Source organism: Notolepis coatsorum, assembly GCF_963971535.1.
Source record: "Notolepis coatsorum genome assembly, chromosome: 8".
NCBI lineage: Eukaryota > Metazoa > Chordata > Actinopteri > Aulopiformes > Paralepididae > Notolepis > Notolepis coatsorum.
Window position 1 is genome coordinate 138,839,170 of NC_140172.1, and position 12,518 is coordinate 138,851,687.

The window sequence follows — 12,518 nt, forward strand, 5'->3', positions numbered from 1 at the left end:
TCCCCTTAACAATTGTGTGTATTGAGCTGTGCTGTATTGTACCCATTCTGCAATCTGTTCATAAAGATTTCAATCAATCAATCAATCAACCAATCAAGAGTGGTTTTGAATGTGGGTAGGGATTCACATTCCTTTACAGCTTTGGGTAGGGCGTTCCACATTGATGTGGCATAATTGCGAAACGTGTTTAGTCCCTTGTTTGAGACGAATCTGGGTTTAACATGATTTGTGGAGCTTCCTCTGGTGTTGTGATCGTGGTATTCACTGACCTTTGGGAAGTATTTTGACATGTACATGGGTACCTTAGTCGTATAGTGTATCTTGTAGACCAGGCCCATTGCAAGTTGCTTTGAGGTGCTTTGGTACCATGAGGTGCAAGCATAGTCGTAGTACCCTTGAATGAGTGCTCCTGCCAGAGTCTTCAGGGTATTCTTGTTTACCAGAGAGGAGATCCAGTACAAGAATCTAGTTCGTTGGTTGACTTTTTTTATTACATTGGATGCCATTTTGTCACAGGAGAGATTAGCCTCTAGGATGGAACCCAGGTATGTAATTTCATCTTTCCTTGTGACAATATTGTTACCCACTGTAACAGAGAAGCCGTTTGTCTTGCTGAGTTTGTTATTTGATCAGAAGAGAATGGACTCTGTTTTACCCAGGTGTAATGATAGTTTGTTATCATCGAGCCAGGTGCAGATTCTGCCGAGTTCAGAGCTGAGGGTTTTTTCAACCTGTAACTTGTTCTTGTCAGAGACCAGCAGGGCTGAGTCGTCCGCGAGCAAGAACAAGTTGCAGTCACAAGCTGACGACATGTCATTTGCATAAATTAGGAACAGTAGCGGTCCTCCTAGTATGCTTCCTTGTGGAACACCACAGCTCACTGTGAGAGGGGGGGATAGAGTACCGTACCGTACCCCTTAACACTTGTGTGTATTGAGCTGTACTGTATTGTACCCATTCTGCAATCTGTTCATACAATTTTCAATCAATCAATCAATCAATCAATCAATCAATCAAATAATCAATCAGTCCCCATGTCTGTAGCGTCTGGACTGTTACACACAGTCTGCGTTCGTAGTGAGTGTTTAGTGGAGGCGGAGCGCCGGTGTGATGCGACTTGAGAATCCGTGTCTGTGTTGCTGCTGCTGGTGGAGAAGTCCTCTTACTGTGAAGCCACATTATTAGAGAAGTCCTCTGTGAAGCAGCCCCACAGCCACATTAGAGCCCGCAGGAGAATCATTATTATATTCCGCATGTAAATCTGTTGATCTGCCGAGAGGGCCTGGATCTAGATGCATTTGACATGTTTGCGTCTCTAAAACCAGACCAGACCAGGCGGATGATCGCGTCTAGGTAAAGACGACCACCTCACTGGATTATTCTTGTTGTTTTGTTCCGACCTAAAGGACGCGCAGACGGGGACTATAATAATAATAAAGGCAGCCTGTGTTGTTTAAAGTATACAACTATACGCGACATAAAGGAGGACGGACAGCGCGCTGCTGAGGGAACCTGTTTGGTTCTCTGGCTGGAATGTATTTTTTTTTGGACAAAGAGCTTCAGCCTATAAGTGTATAACGATCTGTGGGAAGTTTCTATGCATTCCTTATTATTATGGAGAAAGTAACGTGAGAGCCTGGGTTTGGGAAGAGTGTTGTTTTCTCTGAAAAGACGCACACAACAAGACATATGGACCATATTTTGATTATAGGTCTGATCGCGTCGTGCTTAATATTAAGTTAGTACAGAGACCATCGGAGTCTTTCTCCCCCCACTACTGCAATGTTATTAACCTATGACCCATTTATTCCTCATATTTGTGAGTGAAATGTTCCTGGGCGAACGAGCCTGTGTATCGTGTGTCTGAGATGTGCACAGTGTTGCAGCCAATGACCCACATTAGTTTCTGATACATCCACCCGACCCAGAACCAGACCCCGACCCAGAACCAGCACACTTGAGGTTGTATCTGCAGATGCGAGCCGCTATGGAGCCTCCGTGGAGCGGGTTAGTCCTGCTGTGGGTCGTGCTGCTGCACCGTTTGCTCCTGGAGACGTCCGCAGAGGAAGGTAAGGCTGGACATTCTATAAACTTTGGCTGTTTTCACATTGTGATCTTTAACGGTTTGATGGAAATTACGGTCTTTATAGGGCTTGTTGCATTATGTATTCAAATGTGTGTTGTCATCATCATACAGCACAAGTACAGTATACAACGACAATAAGTATAGGCTATATTTAAATCTAACCATGCAGTTACCAGTGTGTGCACACAAAATATAATTAACAATAAGAACATACAGAGTGATTAAATGTAAACAAGTGAATATGTATTATAATGAAGCTACAAGCAGAGTAATCTGATGTATACAGTATAATTATGTACAGTAGTACAAGTATAAATACACTATGGTAGTAAGTAAGCCATACTGGCCAGTGGTATATAGATAAGGGATACAGATATCGATTTCGATATAGTACAGTGTGTATATAAACAGGAATACATATATGAACAGGAATATAAGTGGGAATATGGAGATATCGATATGGTATATGCAGTATTATTGTAGGCCTACATGGCTATCATAAAGCAAATAAACTTTTTGCAGCCTTAAAACAATTAGTCATAAAGAATAAAACTTGTGTTTTGCTGTCAAAGCTATGCTGTCAGTCTCCGGCTCAGACAATACATTTCAGAGTGCAGAAAAAAGTCTTTGCTATATCACTATAAATATTATTCTATATAACTATATCACTATAAATATTATTCTATATCACTATAAATATTATTCTATATCACTACTATAAATATTATTCTATATCACTATATAACTATAAATATTATTCTATATCACTATAAATATTATTCTATATTCTATTTCAAACTTTAGACTGTTTTCTTTATACGTTTTTCTTTTTCTTTCTTTCTACCACAAGACGCGGCCACTGATGGGTCCATGGGACTTGGATAAGTCCTGTGGACCCAACTCTGGCCACTGACCACATGAGCGAACGGGTACATACGCACACAATACACGGCCACTGATGGATCCGTGGGACTTGGTAAAGCACTATGGACCCAACTATGACCACTGATAAAAACGTAACTACACTAGCATTATAAGACCTAAACATTGCTACCTACCATACAAGTGCATTGGTTTAGTGCACTTCCGGTTGCCACTGAGCGGAAATGTTTGTGCGGACCTGTTCTCCCAAACTGGTAAGCAAATGACTGTTTTTACGTTATTTTCATTTTTACGTTACTATTATTATTATTATTATTATTTTTATTTTATTTTTTTTAACATTGATCTTAACTGATCACTATGACTTTATTGCTTTTATCGTTATATATGCCTATAATTGTGTACAGCACTTTGAGCTACATGACATGTATGAAAGGTGCTTTATAAATACTTACTTACTTACTTACTTACTTACTTACTTACTTACTTACTTACTTACTATATCACTATAAATATGATTCTATATCACTATAAATATTATTCTATATCACTATAAATATGATTCTATATCACTATAAATATGATTCTATATCACTATACATATTATACTATATCACTATACATATTACACTATATTATACTATATCAATATTATACTATATCACTATAAATATTATACTATATCACTATAAATATTATACTACTATATCACTATAAATATTATACTATATCACTATAAATACTATATCACTATACATATTAGACTATATCACTATACATATTATGCTATATCACTATAGATATTAGACTATATCACTATACATATTATACTATATTACTATACATATTGTACTATATCATTATCTATACATATTAATTATACTATATAACTATACATATTCCACTATATCACTATAATGACTAGGCTATATCACTACAAATATTATGCTATATAGGCGGCTGGGTGGCGCAGCGGACATTGCGTTCATCACCAACGCAAGAGACACCGGGTTCAAATCCGGCTATCGGCGTTGCCTCCGGCTTGGGCCGGCCGTCATACTGGCTCAATTGGCAGAGTCAGCGGGTGGAAGTCGATGGGTGGTAATCTGGACGTTGTGGACAGCGACTCCTACAGGTCGGTTGGGGGACGCCTGCACAGTAGAGACAGGAAATAGCGGGGGTAGTGTGAGCCTCCCACACGTTACACCTCGCCAATGAGAGTCCGCGCTGGCAGGTGAAAAGATGTGACAGGCTGCCTCCTTGTGTACCGGAGGGGACACGTGATGCAAGGCTTCTATCCTCCCTATGACCGACCTGTGGGGGGCGTATGCGAGCATCGTTCAAGACAGGGGAGGGGAGAATTGGAAAAAACAGCGAAATTGGGATGGGAGGAAAATAGAAAATAAGGAGAAAAAGTGGATCAAAAAAGAAATATTATGCTATATCACTATAAATATTATACTATATCACTATAAATATTATGCTATATCACTATAAATATTATACTATATCACTATAAATATTATGCTATATCACTATACATATGATGCTATATCGCTATACATATGATGCTATATCAATATAAATATGAGGCTATATCACTATAAATATTAGCTATAATATAGATATTATCATTAGATTAGATTAGATTCAAATGTATTGTCATCATACACCTCAAGTACAGTACAACAAAAATAAGTTTGACATCCAACCAAAGTGCAAATGTAACAGTAAAGTGCAACAGCAATATACAATGTACAGGTGGTTAAACTATACAAATATAAAAAGTGTAGTGCTAATCAGATGTATGTACAGAGTTGTATTATTTAAATAGAGACAGTATGACTACTACTGGCCAGCAGCGTAAGAGTAGTAGTGATGCACGATATATCGGCCGATATGGTAATTTTTTTTACACATCAGTATCGTTCCAATGTCAAAATATAATATCGGCCGCGGATATAATACCATACTAAAATATCAGTAATTTCTGAAAATAAATTACAAAAGTAAAGAAGAAAAAAAAGCGTTTTGGAAAATAGCTCTTTATTTGATTATCATAAAAAAGTGTTTTCTATACAGAGATATCGACATCGGTAAATATCGGTATCGACCAAAACAGCAATATTAATATCGGTTATCACTAAAGAGTAGGATATGCACAGATATAGATATAGTAAGGGACTATGTGCAGGTAAGCAGGCTACAGACTAGCTCTATCACTAATGTAAACAAAGCCATTTGTGGGGCCATACTGTCCTTTAAGGCAGTGCTTCTCTGAATCTAGACCCTCGTCGGTCCACGTTAAGTGATACCCGGCCCATATGATATACGATTGTATCTTCAGGACCTATTTTCGGACACGTGTGTTGTTGTTGTTGTTGTTGTTGTGGGTAGATGACGTGATAACGTACAGATGTGTATACTTGTCTGTTTGCTGGGGAGAGAGAACACTCTTCAGAAGACTGTAACCTGTGATCAGAACGGTCGTTATTGTATATAGCCTACATTCTATACAGGTCTCAGCTTCCATACGGTGGTGCCTGACGGCTGTAAATCCTGCTGTGTTCATGTTCATTCATTCAAGTTTCAAGTTCAAGTTTCTTTAATAGTTGTCATACAGAAGTACAGAATACTTTTATACAAAATGCTTCTTACTGTTACGCTCCAGAGACTGTGCTAGACAAGATAAGTATGAAATAAAATAACATAGTATAGCATGTAAATTAGAAGTAAAAAAAAACGAGGTCACAGTGTTCAGTATAGACATATGTACAATGTTCGATGCAGAGTAGACGTAACTGAGTTACCATATAATATACAATACTGTGTAGTGTACTAATATACAATACTATATAGTGCAAGGCAGAAATAGGATGAGGTGCAATTTAGGTACAATTTACAGTAGGTGTACGAGTTGTAGTGCAAATCCTTTATTAATAAATATAAAGTGTGTTTGTGTGATCTAAAGTGTGGAGAGTGGGTGCTGCAGTGTGTTGTTTGTTTAAGTGAGTGTGTGCATTCATTCAATCTTTATTTCAACTCCAAAATGCATTGAGGCCAAGCCCTCATTTTCAAAATAAACACATTGTAAATACAATAAACAATAGTACAATATTATGTGAAATGATAATAGAGTTTGTACAATCAATTAAAACAACTGCAGATTATGGTGGAATGGTTGGTGATTAAGTATTTAAACGGACCAAAGGATACCAACGTGTTCAGTTTTAGAGTTTATTGTATATGATGTTCTGTACATGTCAGGAGCACAGACGCTAAAAGCGGATTTCCCAAGTTGATTACTACAAACTGTGCGAGTGGATGGTGGATGGATGGTGTGCCATAGGGTCCAGATGTCCACTCCAACAGAGAAGTGAGATAAATTGGACAATCTCCAATTATGGCTTTATATAGAAACAGATGCCAATGCAGCTCTCGCCTCTCTGCCAGGACCATCCAACCCTATTATACAGGACACAATGGTGCCATAACCATCACCAGTGATACATCGAACGGCTGAATGATATACGGAGTCTTAAGGGCTTAAGAGTGGAAGCTGCTGCGTGTCTATGAATTACATCCCCATCGTCCAACACTGACAGCGAAGCTGCTTCAACGACTCTGCTAATCACAGGGACGCTGACTCTACTGAAAAACTGTGATTTTATGTGTCTGCTCATTTTTACTTATTTTTACTTTTATCTTTACGCCCCTCTATCCGCTGGGTGCATACTATAACCGTATCATGTTTCGTAACAGATTACAGAAGCCTATTGGAACGTGATGTTCTGATATGAATTGATTAATATATCTGCATTATTTTATCCCACTTTATGCTTTGCTCTTGCTGCTTGTTTTACACTGATTTTATGTTTTATTTCGTACTGATGTAAAGCACTTTGAACTGCAATCCCCTGTATGAAAGGTGCTATACAAATAAAGTTATTATTATTATTACTCCTATACAAGAAGCCAATCATAGAGAAGCAGACTCTACTCCTTTACAAGAAGCCAATCATAGAGAAGCAGACTCCTTTACAAGAAGCCAATCATAGAGAAGCAGACTCTACTCCTTTACAAGAAGCCAATCATAGAGAAGCAGACTCTACTCCTTTACAAGAAGCCAATCATAGAGAAGCAGACTCTACTCCTTTACAAGAAGCCAATCATAGAGAAGCAGACTCTACTCCTTTACAAGAAGCCAATCATAGAGAAGCTGACTCTACTCCTTTACAAGAAGCCAATCATAGAGAAGCAGACTCTACTCCTTTACAAGAAGCCAATCATAGAGAAGCTGACTCTACTCCTTTACAAGAAGCCAATCATAGAGAAGCTGACTCTACTCCTTTACAAGAAGCCAATCATAGAGAAGCAGACTCTACTCCTTTACAAGAAGCCAATCATAGGGGAGCTGACTCTACTCCTATACAAGAAGCCAATCATAGGGGAGCTGACTCTACTCCTATACAAGAAGCCAATCATAGGGAAGCAGACTCTACTCCTTTACAAGAAGCCAATCATTTGCCGCAGAGAATCCCTCAACGTCAGACCCACTCACAGTAGATAGATGCTCCCTCAACGTCAGACCCACTCACAGTAGATAGATGCTGCCTCAACGTCAGACCCACTCACAGTAGATAGATGCTGCCTCAACGTCAGACCCACTCACAGTAGATAGATGCTGCCTCAACGTCAGACCCACTCACAGTAGATAGATGCTGCCTCAACGTCAGACCCACTCACAGTAGATAGATGCAAGTCGTCAACATCTTTGGCTTTAGAAAACAACGTTACTACATCTTACTAGCATTAAGCACCAAACTAATATACATCGTTAACGAAGCATTAAAAGAGAGTTGCAGATTGTCAGTGGCCAGTTTCACAGGATCAGCGATACAATAGACAATAGTGTCGTTCATGTGTGATGATATTAGTCCCCATAGTAGTCATGTCAATGTAGTGAGGGCATTTCCTTTTTTAAACTTGACCTCACTGTGAATTGAAAATGGGGGACCCTGATGTAAACAAGACAAACGTCTTTCTCTGGTCTGTATCCCCTTAACAATTGTGTGTATTGAGCCGTACTGTATTGTACCCATTCTGCAATCTGTTAAATAAAGTTTTCATTCATTCACCCACTGTGACCTCTAGGACAACCACAGTTTCATGACACCTTACAACCACAACCTCCTAGACAAACCACAAACTCAGGCCCTTCACACCATGTATGGGTTGTCTAGGTACATTGAGAATAAGTGCGGGTTTTATAGAGCCATTTTCAGAATTTATTATTTATATTATATTATATTATATTGCTTGCCATCCAATCACAATATATTATATTGTATTGCTTGCTTAAATCTCCAGCTTGTCAAAACATATTCATATTCAAAGATCAGATTCAAATGTATTGCCATCATACAGCACGTGTACTGTACAGTGCAACAGAAAATAGGTTTGGCATCCAACCAGAGTGCACATGTAACAGTACACGTGCAATAGTAATATGCAATGTACAGGTGATTAAACTGGGTATAAAATATATACATTTGTACTACTGAGTAATAGTGTTAATCAGATTTATGTACAAAGTTGTAGTATTAATATGTACAGTGCTACAGGTATAAAGACACTAGGGTAGTAAGTCATACTGGCCAGCAGAGTAACTAGTAAGAGCAGGTAAGGGCTATTATGTACAGATATAGTATCTACAGCTATGTACAACGGATTATATGCAGATGTACAGACAGATGTGGATATATATATATACGGTATATATACAGCATTATTGTACATGCTATCATACAGAGTTATACGGGCTATTATGCAGGTGTATAAGTAGGTATATAGAAGGATTATGCAGGTATATTCTGACAGATATGGATATATATATATATATATGCTGTAAATATAAATATATAAATGTATATGTACAGTATATACAGCACTATTGTACATGCTATATCATACAGAGTTGCATGGGTAGAGTATAGTAATGAGGTAGGTAGTTATGATTATTCTGATGACCATGATTACAGTGTGGTTGGTTATGAAGTGTCCTTCGAGGACCTGGTGTCCTATAATGTGGTATTTCCGAGGGCTATTTGACAATTCTGTTTTATTCTCAAGTGTCATTAAAAAGGCCTCTGTTTTGCACCAAGGCTGTGTAACTAATGGTGTCAAGCAGCAAACCACTGCTGCGGCACCCGGCAACATAATTGAGCGGGGAAGGGCCGTCATTAAGCCGTCACATTATGTCACTCACAATATAACCACAGAGTCTACACTCGGAATTAGCATAATTTGAATTGAGATTCAAAACACAATGTTCATTGCCTATTAATAGATATAAAGGGTACAGTGTTGAGAAGCTTGTTTTGGCATTATGGGCCCCCCATCCTCTCAGGCCCCCCCAGACCCCTGTGACCCTCCTGAAAGACTCTCAGGACTCAGGGGGTTTTAACTCAGTGGGGTTTTGACTGACATGGGGGGTTGAGTACTAGATGACGCCGGCACACCTGGTTCAGTTAATCAATACCTCAGTAAATTGAACCTGGTGAGCTGCCGCTGGTGGAATTGAACAAATCAAGAACATGGCTTGAAACTACATGCTGACTGGGAGCCGCCCAACCTGTGTTCTTCCAGTCCTCTCACAAGATATCAATATATTTATGGGAAACACAAGCAATTCTTGTTTCACTTTAATGTGACCGTGAGAGATTAGTTTAACGAATGGGGAGAAGTTAAACTCGACCTCCACAGGGGGTAGATTGAATGGGGTGGGTGGGGGGAGGGGGGGGGGGGGGGGGGGCGGGGCGGTGAAGCATGCACATCTTCCCTCTTTTACATTTGAATTCATTTTACCTACTTTCCTCTTCATTTGCTCCACTCTCTTCCTGTACATGCACTACACAAAACATTCACATGTACATGGGCGGCTATGTGGCGTAGTGGGCAAGGCGCTCGCCACGAATGCGGAGACGCTGGGCTCGCCTGTTCGAGCCCAGCGCTCCACATTGCTTTCAGTTTAGCTGGTCGTTCATACTAATACACATTGGCCGTATTAAGGGGTGGGAAACTGATGGGTGGGGATCGGGCGTTGTGGACAGCGACTCCTACAGTACAGGTCGGTTGGTGCGCCTGCGCAGTAGAATCAGGAAGTGTCGGGGGCAGCGTGAGCCTCCCACGCGTTACTCCTCGACACTGAGAGATCGAGCTGCGCAGGTGAAAAGATGCGACTGCTGTTACCTCAAGTACCGGAGGGGACTTGTGCTATGTATGACTTAGTCCACATTGCAGCCGGCTTGTGGGAGGCAAGAAACAGCGTTCGTGACAGGAGAGGGTTGAATTGGATGATACGAAATTGGGATGGGAGAAAATATAGAAAATGGGAGAAAAAGTGGATAAAAAAAAACATTCACATGTACATGCACTATACAAGACATTCACATGTACATGCACTATATAACACATTCACATTTACATGCACTATATAACACATTCACATTTACATGCACTATATAACACATTCACATTTACATGCACTATATAACACACTCACATTTACATGCACCATACAAAACAGTAGGAACATATTCCTACTATCGGGTTGCACTTCCCTTCCCACAGTCCATGTCTCAAGGCTCAAACTTGTATCTCTAACTTTCTCTTCACCATCTACACCATCTCCCCTTCATGGCGGATTTAATAGCTAAGATCAATACAGGATTGCTGTTTTCACCTAGTAGGCTGTTTCTAACTACAAATGTTTATATACCACTTTAAACCCATAATGCCGTGACGGCCATGTTCCCTCCAGGGTCTCTTCCATGTTCCCTCCAAGGGGGGGGGGGGGGGGATCTTGTTGTATCTTGGTGCTGCACGCACGCCGCCGGTGTTTGGAGTGAATATCAATAGGTACTTTAGCAAATATGAAATAAAATGACACTGGACTGCAAAACAAACTTTAGAACATATTTATTGACATGTATTTATTCATACATAATGTCTCTTTGATCCACTACTCACAGAGGACACAGTATATTAGTCTTGGTGGCAAGGTTTGCAGCCTGGCTGAGAGCAGTTAATTGTCTCCACCAGGCAAGGCGTGCGTGAGTCTGTCCGCCGCTAAGAGACGTTGCTCATAGGTTTACAGTAGGCCAGGGGCCTGGTTTCTGGAATATTTTTTCAGATTGGTCAAAGACAAGTATTTATTTGAATGAATTTGAATACATTTCCAGTATAGTATTATCAAAATACCAAACCATACCATAGTGCAAATTCATACCGGTGTACTTTCTATACCGTTTATACCGTGCACCCCTTCTGGGACCCACAACGTGGAGGGAAAAAAAGTAATTTGGGTCCTTAACTTGAAAAGTTGAAGTAGTCAGCCATGCTTCACATTGTAAGTGTAACAATCTGCCCTTCCTGCCTGGCAATGGACTGCCTTTTCTCCCAGGCCTTGGACTTCCTCTCACTCTGTTTCCCCACCTCTACCATGGCCATTGATTGCCCCACTCATTACCTCTGTGTTCTTTCTTTCTGTCTCTCTGTCTCTCTGTCTCTCTCTCTCTCTCTCTCTCTCTCTCTCTCTCTCTCTCTCTCTCTCTCTCTCTCTCTCTCTCTCTCTCTCTCTCTCTCTCTCTCTCTCTCTCTCTCTCTCTCTTTCCCTCCCATTCATGTCCCCCCCCCATTAGTTTAGTATTTTCTTGTATTATGTTTATCTTGTCTTGGTCTAGTCTCTTTGTATTGTGTTCTGTTTAGTATTAGTCTGTTTCCTGTCAGCCCAGGTGTGTCTTGTTTGTCAATTAGCGCCTACTCTCTCTCTGTATATCAGTCCTGTCTTTCTATTCTGTCCTTGTGGTGTCATTGTTTGAGGTTAGTGTGTATTCTGTTTTTGTCTACATTTGGTTAGTTTGTAGTATTCCTAATTTCAAGCCTTTAGTTCAGGGGTGGGCAATTATTTTTCCCAGGGGGCCGAATGAGCAACTGAAAATATGTTGGGGGGCCGGGCCAAAATTCCAAACTCAATTATGCATAATATACATTTTATTTCTATATAAAAAGCAGTAAATGGCATTGTTTTGACCCCTGGTAAGAGTGTATGTTATTATTTGGCAATTAAAAGGTGAGGTTAGCTTTCAAAAATTATCATTTATTCAAATAGAATTTATTTCCAAAATGATAAACAAAATGTGAAACATTAATAACAAAGGGCATTTTGAGTTTCATATACTATTGAAACAAGGATGTTCTTAGCTTTCTAAAGACATCACATCATCTTATAGCAAAAATAAACAAGACATGTCACTGAACTGTGTAAAGAAAAGTGTCCCAGTTTTGTAGCCTTTTTTACTTTACATGCCTATATTAAACATTTAATGTTTTCATAACTGTGCAAAAAAAAGAAAAAAAATATCAAGTGTCCCATTTCACTTGTTATATTTCCACATTTTAGTGTTCTTCAGTTCTTTTTTTTTCATTCAGTGTGAGAAATCCAGTCTCTGTTGAGCTTTAACAAGTCCATCAAAGTCAGGTTGCATGT

General features: G+C 39.6%; 1 protein-coding gene across 1 annotated transcript in view; it reads left to right on the top strand.

Moving 5' to 3' along the window:
* The first annotated feature begins 1,254 nt into the window (after positions 1 to 1,254).
* ephb4a (eph receptor B4a) overlaps positions 1,255 to 12,518 on the top strand; it is a 108,740-nt gene continuing 97,476 nt past the window's right edge. Inside the window, exon 1 of the mRNA XM_084320566.1 lies at positions 1,255 to 2,069. Coding sequence (XP_084176692.1) covers positions 1,976 to 2,069 — 94 coding nt within the window. The 5' untranslated portion in view covers positions 1,255 to 1,975. The remainder of the gene's footprint in view (positions 2,070 to 12,518) is intronic.